The 16,090-nt window shown below is 39.4% G+C and overlaps 1 protein-coding gene across 10 annotated transcripts in view; it reads left to right on the top strand.

Annotated features, from left to right (window-relative positions):
- The window catches only part of PDLIM5 (PDZ and LIM domain 5), a 124,770-nt gene that overhangs the window by 74,826 nt on the left and 33,854 nt on the right, over positions 1-16,090 (top strand). For 4 of the 10 annotated variants that reach the window (XM_032108881.1, XM_032108880.1, XM_032108874.1 and 1 more), the window contains exons 6-15: positions 524-541; positions 827-999; positions 2,383-2,419; positions 4,706-4,735; positions 6,412-6,546; positions 7,325-7,441; positions 10,764-10,952; positions 11,812-11,898; positions 12,664-12,819; positions 13,653-13,784. In XM_032108881.1, coding sequence (XP_031964772.1) covers positions 524-541; positions 827-999; positions 2,383-2,419; positions 4,706-4,735; positions 6,412-6,546; positions 7,325-7,441; positions 10,764-10,952; positions 11,812-11,898; positions 12,664-12,819; positions 13,653-13,784 — 1,074 coding nt within the window. Of the gene's footprint in view, positions 1-523; positions 542-826; positions 1,000-2,382; positions 2,420-3,046; positions 4,064-4,705; positions 4,736-6,411; positions 6,547-7,324; positions 7,442-10,763; positions 10,953-11,811; positions 11,899-12,663; positions 12,820-13,652; positions 13,785-16,090 lie in introns of those variants that run through there. The other 6 variants (XM_032108876.1, XM_032108878.1, XM_032108879.1 and 3 more) reach the window with 6 other exon arrangements.

Genomic DNA, 16,090 nt, shown 5'->3' with positions numbered 1-16,090 from the left:
GGAACAATCACCCAATTTTTTTTGTCTCTCAGAGGGGGTACCTCCTCATTATGCTCCAGAACGTGGCCATCTGTGCTTTCAGATGGCCTGGTTCTGATCCAGGCTTTGCCAAGTGCAGGAGACTTAGTGTGTACTGGGTGGCCCTGGCATGTTCACACAGCTGTGCTGTGCCCCTTGGGAGCTAAAGGGAGAATTTGTCAGGGGGCACCTGATCTAAGCTAGGTAGACTACTCTGCTTCACCAAAACAAATTCCCCTCTCATCCCTGTAAGGAAATCACCATGAGTTTAATTAAAGTATGGGAGTTCTGAGCAGTGGTTTTAGTGGTAGAAGAGAATACCACTATTGGATTTTAGTGCCCTTTCTTGCAAAACTAATAATAATTCTACTGAATAATAATTCAGTAGAATAATTAGCTACATTTCTGTTTCAGCTTTCTGACTTTATTTCTTCTTTTCTTTTTCTCCTTTTCCTGTTTATGCTGGAAAAACTTTCTCTTGCTGTCTTACTCTGTCATCTCCAAGGAAAAACCCACCCAAACGGTAAAAGTTTAAACGTGTAGATGTCTTGATAATACTGTCTTTTACTGTTTCAAATGTTCCATCAGTGAAACAAAGAGAAATATTTCAGTTGGGTTAGAGTAATTACAAAGGTGCGTTTGGTTCAGAAAGCTGCATCTGTTTTTAGCTGGGCCTCAACTGCTCCTTTCTGCATCCCAGCGCAGAAGCTGCCTTTAAATGCCCTGAAAAGTCACAGTTGTGCCTTTGTAGCTGCCCAGAGCTGGTCTCTGACCCTTGCACTCACTGCTGTCTGTGTCCCTGGCGCAGCCCCCCGCGGAAGCACATCGTGGACACCTACACGGAGTTCTACCACACCCCCACCCACAGAGACGCCAGCAAGAAGCGGCTGATTGAGGACACCGAGGACTGGCACCCCCGGACCGGCACCACCCAGTCCCGCTCCTTCCGCATCCTCGCCCAGATCACTGGCACTGATCACAGTGAGTACCTCGGTGCAAGTGGACTCATAGTCAGTGCCCCTGGACAGACTGGAGTTTTTAAAGCTGGGGGTCAGGGGAGATAGTGAAAGGGAAATATTGCTACAAAACTCCTGCCATTACTAAATAGTTTGGGATATGTATGTTACTGGTCGTCATTCCTGACTGAGCTGAATGAAATCCTAAAATTTCCATTTCTACTCCCAAAGATATTGAAAGATACGTATTTGTTTTTTCTCCCCCCCTCCCCACTCCCTGTATCACCAAATGGTGACATTCCTGATCAAATTTAATGCTTCAGAAAAATTAGGTGTTTTCTGGCATGTTGAAAGTCTTAGTCAGTCATACAAAAGTATGCGATCTGCAATGATGTAACCAATCAGAAACATAAATCCATAGTTCCTCAGTTTATTCCCGGGTTTTGTTTCCATCCTCTGCTTATGCTATGGTGTGGTTGCATATATTAGTGGAGTGGAACAGGTGATGCGGTGAAGGTCATTCCCAGTCATACAATCTTATGCTGAAACTTCAATTTCGTGTTATGCTATCAGCCATGATTCACTGGCTGAGATTTGTGATTTTGTGTGAAGGCCACCAGAAGTGCCGTCAGGGGCTTTGAGCTCTCATTCTTCAGCTTTTCACAGATACAGCTGCAGTAAAGGCGGCATTGAGGAAATTGGACCTCCTCTCTGGGACAGATTTGATTAGATCAGCTATTTCTAGAAGCCAGTGACAACATCTCCCAAAATAAAGGTTATTGGCCACGTGGGATAAATATTCTGAATTTGGACCTGATTGTTTTGTGGTCCTGTGTTCAATTCCCTTCATCAGTCATTGTAAGGGCAGAGTATGGGACCTGAACATCAAATAACCTGTTACCCAGTAAGGATGAATTTATCATGTTGACGAATGCTGTAAGAAAATTACTGCAACTAGATTTGCCAGTCTTAAAATCAGGACTGGGAATTTACATTATCCCTTGTGCAGACCTCTAGAACCTTGGTGGGAAATAGCCTGGCTGCAAACAGACACTTGGATTATCACCTGACAAAAGCCCACTGGATCTTCATCCAAAAGAAATGCCTTGTGACTTCCATTCATCTTCACCTTCTCAAATCACCTTTCCTAATGCCAGTGTGGAGAGTGGGCCAAGGGGAAGAGCAGAGACAAGCAGAGCTACTTTTCAGCAGTTCTACTAGCAAAGGGGCTCTTGAAGTTTGTAGACATAGCTCATGTCTGTTGTGGCATATTTAGATTCAAAGAATCCTAAGTAGCCTTGTTGTAACTTTCTGCTGTACGGGATGCATTGGCACAGGAGAGAATCTCAGTGTTGTGGTACAGTGTCTTTAGTGCCCTAGAAAATAAAATTTTTCTGTTTTCCTTCAGTGAAAGAACCAGAAAATGAAGCTGGGAAGAAGACTAAGTGAGTTGATGTTTTACATTTTTATTACTTTAATACTTTGCATGTTTTAATTCTTAACTTGTAGTGTTTGGTGCATTTGTGTGACATCTGGGTGTTTTTAAAATGTTCCTTCCTTTTTTGCCTTTTACTTCAGCATGTAAAAATCAAGATCTTTTGCTCCATAGACAAACCTTTTAAAAGCCATTGGTGCAGTCCAATAGTAGTGTTTGTGCAGGAGTTTGTGCAGAGGTTTTCTGTAAACTTGGACTTACTTGGTTGCCTGTATGAGGTCAGCTTGTGTTTTCCTTTTCCAAGTCTAACCAGGCATTTTTGATTTGTGAGTGTGGATCTGATTGCAAGACATAGCTGGGAAGTATTGCTGCTGTGGGCTGCAAGTGAGGGTCAGCTGTCTCCTTGCTTTGGGATAAGCATTGTTCAAAATGAGCACCAACCAGTGGCTAAATCTAATGGTTCTTGAAGTCAGTGGGACTTTCTCTACTGACTTTGACTAACACTGGATCCAGCCTTTTGACAGAGAGGAAGATGATGCAATAGGAATAGTGCATGGAGTTTGCATGCTTACTTGTGAAACTGCTTAAGACAAACTTTCTTTCTCTCTTATTTTTCTTCTATCACTTCTTTCCACAGGGAAAAGGTTCCCATCCACGTCCTTAGCCCCAAATATACAAAATTACGTGACTGGCACCATGAAGTCTCAGCACGTGTTCTTAATGTCCAGTGATTTTACCCAAGTTGCAAAAGCAAAATACAAACACTTCCTTCCTTTCTTCTTTTCCATCTGCTTTGCAAAAAAAAAAAAGAAAAAGAAAAAAATGAAAAAAGAAAACGTATTTCAGTAGCCTTTCTGCGAGAGAAATTCTAGCCTTTTCTATACTTTTCTAACACTTTCCTACTGATGTGTAAAAAATGGGATGAAAATGTTTTTGTGTTAATCATTCGTTGGCAAAAAATACATATTTAAAACTTAACAACTTGGGTGGCTGAATCTCCCAATGTGGGGGAGGAGATGGCTGTTTCAGTTCTTTCTTCTGCCTGAAGTCATTTGCATTGCTGAGTTTGAGTTACTGTAGGCTGTTAAAAAGCAGAAAATTTTGAACAAAAGAATAAGAAATTGTATTACCTTGATTTTGGGGCTGGGGGAAGAAGATGAAGAGGGGATCATATGCACTTATTTCAAATTATCATACCTACAAGGAAAATTATCTTGGATTTCACTAGATTTTCAGCAGGTCAATTTTAGAGTGGTTGTAAATGTTTTACAAAGTACAGGAAGACAGACTGCTTTTAAGGAAAGAAAAGAAAAATTTAAAAAAATTATAGTCCAATGTTGTGAATTGAAGTGAAAGCTCAATATAGAGATTCTGCTGCTTAGACTAGTAATGTATTCATGTTTTAGAAAACTTAAAAAAAGAATAATTGAGCAGAATGTTGTTGTGTAAGAGCTTCAAGACATCATCTAGCAGGGACAAGATAAGACAGTAGTATTTATTTATTACAGAGTGAAGCTTATAGGCTTTCTTGTGTTTATGAAAGCTTCACAGCCCTATGGTTCTCCTGTAATATAATGTATTATAGTAGCTACATCCATTAATTTATGCATTTTGAAGCTTGAAGAGTATTTTAATAAAAGTTGCTTTTATCTTAGCTCTGTCTGTTTTTCTTTTGAGTCTCTCAGACTCCTTGAATAGTCTTCTCATGCATGGGGCTGACATTTCATTGCACCTTCACAGCCTACAGGAAGGGAAACAATTAAATCCCAGCTGCATAGTAGAAACAATTGGAATTGTTTAAAACTATCACAGTATTAGAGTTCCTGATCATGTTAAAAGTGGGATATGTGTTTGTGTTGTCGAAATTGACATGAAATTTGCAGGAATCAATAAAATTATTGACCCCTTGGGGAGGCTATGGGAGTAAGAATTCTACGAAGTAAAACTCGCTTTTGGCTTTTGCAGCACTTGTTTAACCAGATAATGTTTCAGACCTCAAACAAAGGTCAATTGTGAAGCACATGTAAAAGCCCAGTCTCTCACAACTGCTCAATGAGAACTATTGCAATTGGTTTGGAGTTTAGGCAGCTGACCTACACACTCCTTGATGGAATTAGTCCCGTGAACAGATGCTTCAGCAGAGGACTTGGCGGGGTTGTTTTTTTCTTGCACAATGTGGGAACTTGAAAAGAATAGAGACCTTTGGAACCATTTTAAGCTTGTGTTTCCTTTTCAGATGGTTTATGCTGCTATACAGTACAGCAGTAGCTTATGGTGTTTGTCATTTTATCTTTAGGAACAGACAAACAGAAAATGGAGACTTCAGGTAATAGATAAGTTATCTAACACTAACAGTCACCAGTCTGGATGGCTAACACTGCACAGATTTGACCTGGTAATGATGGACCAAGGAATATCACATCTTACACACCTTTTGGGTTAACTCCTTAGGGACAGTAGGGGAAAACATTCACTTTAATAATTTCACTGAAGAGTGTTTTGATGAGAAGTGCCAATCAGTGTAATTTCCGTGCCCCCCATCACATAACTTGGCAGTGAGTATTGTGTTACTAAACCCAAGTGTGTTACTGAGTGCACATACACCACAATATAATAATTTGATAGGGGACTGCATATCAAAGTAGGAGTGTGAAGTAGTGTATTTAAATTGTTTTGCTGGGTTTATATAATTTCTTTATGAACAGAAGGAAATGTGGGCATTTCAGAGAACATCAATGCAATGAAAACTGTGATAGATTAGAAAGGTTATCACTTAGACTCTCTGTAAAGGTTTCTTTTTAAGGGCAGAATGCTTTGACCTTCAGGTATTGTTATGTTCTGGAGATGTCCCTAGGTAATGAAAATACTTTCATGTTGTTATTAAACTTACCGTTATGTTTATCTATCTTACCAGCTCTTACCCTTTTGAAGGGTGAGTTGCTGTAGTGAGAAACAGAAGAAAAAACCCTCTCTAAATAATCAAAAGAGTAGAAGCTTCTGTTTTGATTAAAATTAAACATCATCATAGAGTCTGTCTTTTGAGGATATGAGAGTAGTTTGAGAAAGACTACCAAATTACTAGTTTTATATAAAGTAATAGTGTAAAAAAAAAAATCACTAGTTCCAAAAGTATTTTATGAATTTGTGAAATGAATTTCATTTACTTCTTTAAAGATGCCATCTCTTTATCCAGTATCCCCTTGCACAGAACTTACTGGCATTAAATTTTGGACTTTTTGTTACTGTTTCCAAAAATGGACCACTTTTTCATTTGTATCTGAAAAGCATGCCCTAGCTCTTGTCTGATTCCCAGCATACATCTGATCTTTGAAAAGATGTTATGAGTGGTTTTTTTTTTTATATAAACAAGTAAGCTTAAATTTTGGAGATCTCCTAGAAATATGAATGTGACAATGAAATAGAAACTTCTCTTTCATCAGTAATCTTCAGTAAAAGATCCCAATTTAATAATATTTAGCTTTTCAGGCAGCCATTGTCCAAGACAGATGCTCTGTATGGTTTTTATTATTGCTTATTTCTAAGCTGTAACCCACTAGGCATTTTTGTTTGGATATAATAGATTTTTCTCTTCAGCAGCTGGAAGGACAGGAAATAGATGTAGAAAGCCCTCACTGAAATGTGTAGATTGCAGCTTTTAAACCAGTTACTTGAAAATCAGAAAGGCAATGTCTAGCCTTTGTACAAAGTTTGTGTTTTAGATTATTTCTATTTCTGCAGTACCCTATTTCCAAGTCTTTTTTTTTTTGTTTTTTTAATGTACACTTTTAACCATCTCCTTTGCAGCAACCAGGTCCAGATTTGGGTTTGGCCTTAAACTGTAGAGTCAATTCATTGTCCTGAGTGAGGATTTTCCAGATTTGTAGTGTAGTTGATCCATAGTGACTGGAAAATATTTGTCCTACTCTTGGTCAGTCTTGAAACAACCTGTCTTAAAACCATGCATTTATTTTTCTCTCCCCCATGTGATAAATCTATGTAAAGCATACCTGCAGATCTACCTGATGGAGCAGGAAGCCAGGATACCTGTATTAATTTGAATAAAAACTCCATAGCTACCCCGACTTTGGAGATGCCACCTGCGTCAGAATTTCCATCCACACCTTTACCACCTATGAGGTCTGCTCCCTGGTCATTCTTAAATCTGTTCAATAATTTTCAGCACTTAAGGCTCCCTGCTTTAATAAGATACTTAATTCTGCATACTAAAATAAGAAAAAAAAAAAAAGGCAGCAATACCTGCCCCTGTGGCTAATTTAGTCTGCTCAAAACTTATTGTTGTGGTTGCTCTCTACCTTGTAGTTTACTTTTTTTTGGTGTATTACAGTGATATGTCTGGCAGGTGCTTTTCTTCAAGTAGAGCACTCCAAGACAACATTTTCTAGATTTCTTTTTTTCCTATAACAAATGAATCAAAGAAAGGATATGAAAAATATTGAGAAATATATATTCTAATGTTCACAAAACTAACACTTCCAAAAAGTTGTAGCAAAAAGCATATAAAGCTTTGGGATGAGTCCCACTAACACTTGTGTCACTTTCAGTATTTTCTAGAGTTGTTTTCCATCACATAATATAATCCCAAATCTATGTGTTCCATCTTTAGAAATGTCAAATACTACTGGGCTTTCTGAGTTTTAAAGCAGCAGGACACTCTCAGCCTTCACTGAAAGTGTGATGCTTCTCAAGTGTGTTTTGCATCATTTATCCTCTTAATTGTACTTTACTGTAAATTTCATGGTCTTTTTGGAGGCTTTTTGGGATTCAGGTTCTTTTTTTCTTTTCAGTTTATTAACATTTTCATGCACAGTGTTTCCTGTTCTTCATCCTACTTTAATGTGGATTAAAAATCTCTTTCTCTGTGTGTCTTCACTTGGTTTTATTACTGTGAATGGAGTGAAAACAATGCTAGACCAGAACCTCCAGCTGCTCTTTTGCCAAAAGCAGATTCCTGCCCCGGCAGTGTTCCCTTTCCCAGACTTTCTGAACATATTGCTGCACCAGCTCCTGCGAGGTAAATCATTAACGGGGGTTTTGATTCAGTTAACAATCTACCCTGTTCTAGACTGGATTTGTCTGTCTTGGAGGAGAGAGGGTTGTATGTCATTCGCTTAAAATAAACTTAATTAAGCTGCTGTGACTAGGGATTTTCCTGGAAATGGTAGGAGGGGGAAGGAGAAAAATTAAATAAAAATGAGGAAATTCATGAACAGTCTCATGGATACTAGTTAAAATAAGATACACTATTTAGTGTGTGTACGCTGTCAGTGGGTGTCCACCCTTATCACTTGGATGGAGTAGCTTTTCAATGGTCTTAACAACTCAAAAGTGAATATGGATTTAGAAATATAAAAGTAATTTTCTAAAATGTGTATTATTTAATTAATAACACACTGTTGTGCTGTGATGCAGTCACAGAAAACTAGGGGATTATCTAGCAAATTTCCTGTCACTGCCATTGCACAGTTTTACTGGCAGTTACCTTGGCAGATTGCTGGTGTTTTGCAGGTCATCTATGAGTACTAGACAGCAACAGTAATTTTGGATAGAAGACAGTGATGGTAGCTTGGGAGGGTTATGATACTCTTATTGAAGGTCAATAACATTTTCTGATGGTTTGTGTTACATTGTGCAGGGGTTTTTGAGTTCCAGGTAGCATGCACAGTTAAAACATGAAACAACACTGTTCCTGTAAAAATGAGAATTAAATAAACAGTTCCTGTTCCTGCCAGGCCCTAGACAGACATTTATGCTTGAGTAAAGCATACAAGAATATACCGTTGCCCACACCTGTGTGGGCTTTCTGCAACTGAAAAACTAATACTAAGATTTGGAATTGACCAGTTTTAAACCTTTAAAGCAGTAGTCTCAACTAGCTGAGAGACGAGGAGAAATCTGACATCAAAATAAAAGTCTGTTTTGTTGTCTTTTGAAGATATTTTTGTTGTCTTGGGAGTACCTTCATGAGCTAACATGAGCTTAGGCAGGAAGGGATGCAGGCTGATGATAGGGGCTGGTAGGTACCTTCATGGTGACATTTGGTTTGAGCCAATACAGTACAGATTTGGTTGTGATGTTTTCAACAGCAAATTCTCTTAAATCAACAAAGATGAAAAACAAACACAGAAGATGTATGGCAATACTCCTGGTGATTTTCTTTTTTTTTTAAGCAGCAAACCTGAGATGAAAAAGGCAGTGAAAAAAAGTACTACTTCAGTAATGGATTTTCATGTCTACCAGTGAAATTCCAGTATGATTACACCCACTTTCCCCATCCGTGGATGTGTTCAAGGCCAGACTGGATTGAGCTCTGAGCAAAGCCTGGTGAAAGCTGTCCCTGCCCACAGAAGGAAGGTTGGAAGTAGATGACCTTTAAGGTCCCTTCCAACCCAGACCATTCTATGATTCTACTGAGCTGTAGATGCCTTGCATTTACCACTGCAGCTACTGTGTTCTGAGTACCAAGGAGTCTTCTCTAAATCCTATCTTTGCATCTGAGTCCAGGCCAAGGAGATTTAAATCTGCTCTCACTCAAGATCTATGGCTCTAAATTTGTTGTTTGGCAAAATTAACCTAGCAAGAGAGTGGCTCTAAAATGAGAAATCAGAAAAGCAGCTATGTTCATGGTGCTTCAGGATGAGAGCCAAAGTATTTTTACAAATAAACAAGTAGATGATAAGAATTTTCTGCTCAAGAAGGGCAAAAATTTGAGCAGCTTCTGCAGAGCTGTTGAGGGAAGGTTTAGCATTGAATGTGGGAAGGAGAACATAAATTATTTGATAAAGCTATGTAGTCTGGATTCTCCCCTGAAATGAGAGGTCATCAGTGAAGCAACTATAGTTGATGTTTATATTTTGTTACTGAGCTGATGCTGCTGCTTTTATAATGCTCTTTTGAGTGGGAAATCTGATCTTCAAACCCCCTTTTTAATAAAATGGCACCTAGTGGAAATCTGCATGGAGCAATTCATGAGTGCCATGTCAGGCTTTTAGTAGAGCAAAACAAGGCTGTCCAAGGGTGAGTATACTTGCTCTTGATACTGAAGCCTTGCATTTGTTGTCAAGGACTGGCACAGGTCCTTCTTTTCCTAATGGGCTCCATCTTGGTTGAAGCTCTGTAAATTGTACCACCCTCTACTTAACCACCAAGAAGGCGAAAGCTTGCTGTGAAATGTCTGAAGGATCTGGATTTGATTTCTAGATTAAAGTTAAGTGAGCTGCTTATAAGGTAGACTTCATAATGCTTTTTTATTGTAGTTCTTTATTGAAAGCCTTAAATAGTTGTATGTCTATATAACCAACTACTGTAAGTTACAGTGTATTATTACTCTATTTCATAGATGTAATGTCCTCCTGTAAGTTTAACAGTAAAATATTTAAGAGCAATTACAGCCTTTCCAGAAAGTTGCAAGAAGTCATCTTAAAAAGTAATCCAGGCAGCTTTAGACCGTGTAAACCACAGAATCTGGTGCTTCCTGAGAAAGTGTGTAACTAATATAAAACAGATGCAGTGCCAGCAGGTCTTCAGATTGTATTTTATATACATGCTTTCTACAGTCATGCAGACCTACTTTTATATTTTATTTTAGTGGAATCATTCGTGATATAGATACAAAGACTTAGTAATAAATAATAATAGGTATTAGTCCTGATTTTTGTTGTGTACTTTCTGATAAGTGGACAGACTAAGAATATTCTCTGCAGAAATTGTACTCTGGAAAAAGAGGAGGTCTCAGGCTGACCGTACTAAAACTGTGAGTTTTTATGGTTGTTTCGATGTGATGACAAGCAAGAGGAGATATGGGGGAGAAATATTGCTCTCTTGTGGTGAATGCTACTTGTCCTTCTGCTTTCTTTTATTTCATAGAACTTTTGTTTGAGAGCCCTTTGGAAGTCTTAGGCAAGTGTACACCTCATCTTCCCTTCAGTCATTCAGGTTTTAAATGCCAGCAGCCAAGTAGCCTCAGTGTCTGAAGTGTCATCTCCTTACACTAGGTAGTTTCTTATGTGCTGGTTGTGCTCTTGTTCAAGTTTGTTATCTTTTAAATAACTACCCAAATAGTTTGGTTTTGTGGTTAAACAAGCACTCAAGCTTTAGCTGTAAAAACACCTCAAAAATTGTTTTCAGCATGATCTGAATCCTAGGGCATGATTATTTTGTTTCTACAGAAGGAGGTAAAAAAAAGCCCTTATCTGCTACTCACTCTTCTTACAAAAGATGCAAGAATACCAGCTAGAAAGAGTTTTCTATTGCTGTTTTGTGTTTTTAATCCAATGAGAAATTTCCTCTCTGTATATTGTCTCATTATAATTACTCATGAAATTAACATCAACTAGGAGAATAACCGTGCCTGCTCGAGATGCAGCGAGCTCTTTGCCAGCAGATGAAGTGCCTCCTGTCCCCAAGACATGTGCTGTGGCCACACAGACCACCGAGTTCCCCCTGCCTGCTGACCCAGCTGGGGGGCTGCCTTCTCCAGCCCCACGTGTGGGAACAGCCCTTGGTCTGCCTCCTGCCCTTGCCAGGTACATCCCAGCCAGCTGTGTTAGAAAGGCGCAGTCAGAATCTGTAATTTTACACCCACAGAATCACAGAAAGGTTTGGTTTGGAAGGGACCTTAGAGATCGTTTAGTTCACACACTCCTGACGTAGGCAGGGACACCTCCCACTAGACCAGATTGCTCAGGGCCTCATCCAACCTGGAGGTGAACATTTCCAGGGTTGGGGCATCCACAGCTTCTCTGGGCAGCCTTTTCCAGTGCCTCACCACCCTCACAGTAAAGAATTTCTTCTTAATATCTCATCTAAAGCTCTCCTCTTTTAGTTTAAAGCCATACCATTTCACATGATTTTTTTTTTTTTTTTGGCTGATGATGCTGTCAAGAGGAAGCAGCTTAAAGGTCTCCTGACCCTTAGTGCTTCAGAAATTTATATAGTAATTGGAAATTTAAGTAGCTTTTAGACAAAAGTTGTAAAATAATTTAAAAATTAAAGCAGCCTTTCAATGGAGGAGGAAGAGCAGTCATGGGTAGGAGAGTCAGTTGGATTTTGTTGGCAGAAGTCAGTGACATGAGGAGAATATAGTCACTCTTGTTTACAAAATGTGTGTTTTTAAATTGTCCAGTAGCCCAAAGTTTTTGGAGAAGAGTACAAGCTTTAGCTTATGTAGTGATGGGACATCCAGAATATAAGTCTTTACCAATAGGGAAAGGAAAGAAAGGGCTTTCCTCAGTAATTAACACTGCAGGATATTTGTTTGTTTATGGGTAAGGAGGGCTTTAAAAAAAATCCTTAAATGAACTCCTCCTGAGCTGTAATTAGTATTGCCAGAGATCTAATAAGTGTTTGATTAATGACTTTTTTTCTCTTGCTGCTTTTGGGCAGGCATGAAGCATCTCTGCCTACTCGTGAAACAAATTCTTTCAATAAAATCTCAAGCTTTCAGTCTAAATCGTCTGTAAGTTACACAAGGTAAATCTTTTAAGGTATATCTACAGCAGACTGCTAGGTGTAAGCAAGGTATTCAGGCAGTACTTTTGCATATAAATCTGGGAAGTAGTATATAGTCGTGTAGGTGTGTTGAAGCGTTCAGAGTGTTTCGTCTATCTTTGTAGTTATTTTAAAAAATACACAGCAATTCGGTGGATAATCTTGAGTTACAGGTTAGAAATTGCAGAAGTTATTTTGGAGCCAGTCTGGTTTTTCACATTTTTTTTTTTGTCTGTTCACATTCCTTTCCACCTGTAAAATAAGTAAGGAAATGAAAAGGGGTGAGGATCACGCTGAATTTGGTAAGAGTTGCTGAAAGTGGACCTGCTGAAGTTATATCAGCAAATATTCCAGAGTTTTCTATGTTTACTATTTATTATGAAAAAGAGGAGAAGGTAAATGATCTTCAGGGCTAATTATGTCCACACCATGGAGACTTAGATGGATCCATGTGGAGCGTTCTGGGCCCTGGTTCAGAGGGACCCAGGCGTGCGAGTCAGAGTCTAGGATGGGGAATTTGAAGGCTGACGGATGCTAAATGCTCACTCAATGAGGGGAAAGTTTTATTTGTGTGTGAAATCAAAATTGCTGTTCTCTGTATTAGTATTCAAGTTGCTAACACATTGCCTGATGTCGCTGTGAACTGGAAACTTCCATAACTTTCCAGTGGTTGATGTGGTCTGGTATTGTACTGTATCTCTGTCAATCTTTCCTACTTTCTCTGTTCTCTCCTGTGTTGGCTCAAAGCTTCTGTGCTGGAAAAGTACTGCTGGAAGATCCTTCAGGAAACCTGCCAATCCTTGGGCCCTCTCCTCTTCCAGTTCTTTCTCCTTTTGAGCAGAGATCAAAAATTAAGAGCATGGCTGCTGCTGCCGTGTCTGCTGCTATTGCTGTCCGGGCCAGGTAGACATCAGCTTCTAAAGGAATGTTTTATAGGTTGGTTTAAGGAGGTTCCAGTTCACACAAGAATAATTTGTCCCTGGCAGGGTTGTGAAATCAATCGGCTCTTTCACAATAGTGGGCAAGTCATTAGAATATGTCCAAAGCTCCCATGCCCTATTTATAGCTTAGCTGCTCTGAACCTTGGTGAGTAATTCTTCCATTCTGTTCCTCATGATACCTGTTTTACAGTTCAGTTAGTAAATTAACTGTAAATAACATTTGTGTTACATGAATGACAAAGAATAATCTGTAACTTTGAGGAACTTTTTGATGCTTGAAAACAATAGTTTGCTGAGTTCCGTCTAAATCTTTACAGTATTGTTTTTTATAAAGGCTTGCTTAGACCAAACCTTTTGACATGTTTTTCAATCATCCATTCATATCAGTAAAATATTTTCGAATATGCAATAATATCCATATTTTTGTATTTCTAAATTACATGGATATCCTAAGGTGCTAATAAATTATGTACATTAGAAAGCATACACAAAACCAGAAAACTAAAAAAGATGAAAAAATTCTCTCATTACTTTTTATTTTACTTTATTAATGCTAAAAATATATGAAACAAATTCTTCTTGCACCTCAGTGGGTTGTGTTGTGGCTCCCCTTAACTGTGCAGCCTCCACTTTGTGGGCTGCTTATTTAGACATAATTCCTGCATCAGTTGTCCTGGGTTCAGCTTCTCCATATAGACTTTCCATAATGGATTTTGGGTTGTCAGTGGTCCCAGCCATCTGGAACTTCGTGTGTTCACCTTGTTTGTTTATGGGGTCTTTTTACACGCTTGCTAGACTCTACGAACCTAGTGCCTACCGCTCGCTCCTGGATGCCCTGCTCATCATGCCTGTCGCTAAGCCTCCTCTGCAGGCCAGTGCACCCTCCAGGAAGTCCACAAGTGCTCTGGAATTGCCAAAGAGCAAGAGGTATTGTCCAGGTGTGGTGTGTGGTTGGCACTTAGGACTCATGGGAAACTGGCTACTCCTTCAAAGCATGTTTCTGTTGTCTGCATGCTTGTGCCTGTCCTGGTCTTTGATACGAGGTCACCAGCTCCAAATCCTGCTGGTTTCACCTCTTTGCAGAACTAATCTGGCACCCTGGACCTGCTGATGGCGTTTGTGCAAGTCCACCATAGTAAAGCAGAGGTTTTCTTTCCTCGCTGGCTTCAAGTGCCCTCTAATATGCATGGTGGTGCTTGTGTTGTGTTGTGAGCCTCCGAGGGAGGCACTGTCACTCTACAGAGGCAGCTGGAGAAGAAACAAGAGATTCTGGCTTGAAACTTCTGTGCAGGTGAATTATTTGCCACAGTTCCTTGAGCAACTAAGCGGCACGTTAGGTTATTTTTCAAAGCTCACTTTGAATGTATAAAATCAAATGACTGGCATGCAGTCTAGAAAATGACTATTTTAAAAATTATTTGCTGTCTAGGCCCTTTGTTCCAGCGCTGATTCTGTTCAGTGCACAGGACTGTTTGTTCTCCTTTCCTGACCGCAGCGATGTTAATGCTTGCTTCAGCGGAAAGCTGCTTTTATGACTTCAGCTGCACAGGCAGGAGTCTACTTGGTTATTTTACAGGGCAGTGTGTATTAAATTGTGCTAAGGAAGGAATAATCTGTGGGTTTTCATGTGCCTATTTGCATTTTCCTAAGAGTTAGACCCATATAGAGGTAAGGCCCAAGTAGAAGTAGAGCTGAGATCCACTTGATGCCAAAACAGGTGTTGAGTAACAAGTATAAGTTCTTTTCCTCCTTTTTCATGGCTTCCAAGGTGGTCTCAGTGTCTAGAGAAGGCTAAAGTAGCCCTAACCTCAGGGAGGGGAAATAGTAGTTTATAAGACACAAACAATCTTAAGTTGTATCGAAATTTCTAACTTGCAGTATATCCACTTTAAAAAGATAAAAAAGGAACATTAACAGAATTGTGGTGATATAATGCAGCCTTGAATGCTAATTTTATTTTTGCCACTGAATGATTTTACTAGAAAACCTTTTATGTACACATTAAAAGAGAAAAACCTCTTGAGGAGTTCTGATACCTGTCTGTGCACTACAGGTGAAGCCCAGGCCATGCCATCAGCAAGACTTTATTCTTTAGCTGTGGTTTTTGTTTTGTGATACTTTAGTAGAGCCAGTAACAATGGTGAAAATGAATTCTCTGACTTCCCTTTTTTGCCTTGACTCACTAATGTGCATTGTTTATGGCAAGTGGAGGTAGATTGTTACATGACTGGAAAGTTTCTCCATCCTGAATCTGAAACTGGCTTTATGTTTGTCCCTTGTTTGCTCACCTTGTGGGGGGAAACTCTCCCGGTCTTGAAGATTCATTTTTGGAGTTGGACTCGGTGTTGAGATTCCCAAAGTGGCTCCATTCAGTTGCTGTTGCTTACGAGTACATGGGGCTGTGTGTTGGAAAAGGCAGGAAACAATGGAGAGCTGGTTTCATTCTTGCATAGTTAAAGTCCAGTTTTTGAGGGGTTTAATCTGTATTGCTCTTTCAACTGACCGCTGGAGAAAGATGTGCCAGGGAGCCAGAAGGTGTACTGGGAGTACACAGACCATATAAGCCTGCCCAAAACACCATATCAGTATTGGATATATCAAGATCCAGGTTGAATGGCTTGAAATAAACATCCGTGGATTCTTAGAGGGTTTTAAAGGTAACCTTTAAACTTGTGAAAAATGAATTTTCTTTTAAGCCATTGCAACAGCTAGGTTATCCTGGTTATTCAGGTTGCTGCCACAAGGCTGTAGCATAAGGTGATAAAGGAAGCATATGATTTTCTGGCTGTTAGGGACATCCCAAACAGGATATGACCTAAAACTTGGGACAGTGATGTAGCAGTACAGTTAGTCTGAGAGTTAGTCTAAGTTACGCTCTGCATAAACTGCATTTTAAAAAGAATTCTTCCAGGAATAGCCAGCGTTGCCCTGAAGATAGCATACAACAAATGAGGGTAATGATTTCTGGTTTCCATATTATCATCCTTAGTCCTGAACTGCTGGCACTGGTAAGGAAGGAGAGGTTACCAGTAGATGGAGCTGAAGAAATTAAGCTTTGTGCTGTCTTGTCCTTTTGAATAAAGGAGCACAGCCTTTACTGTATGGCTTCAGAAACATGTAGGAAAAGGAGATAAAAGAAGATAAATGTAGTGTCAGTAACTACATATTCTTATTGCATGTCAACAAAGATCAAGCAAAACTAATCAATTGTGTCAGGAAAAAAAATAATAGAT

This window comes from Corvus moneduloides, chromosome 5 (assembly GCF_009650955.1).
Source record: "Corvus moneduloides isolate bCorMon1 chromosome 5, bCorMon1.pri, whole genome shotgun sequence".
Taxonomy (NCBI): domain Eukaryota; kingdom Metazoa; phylum Chordata; class Aves; order Passeriformes; family Corvidae; genus Corvus; species Corvus moneduloides.
Note: the sequence above shows the minus strand (reverse complement) of the source record. Positions and strands in the feature narration are given on the sequence as shown.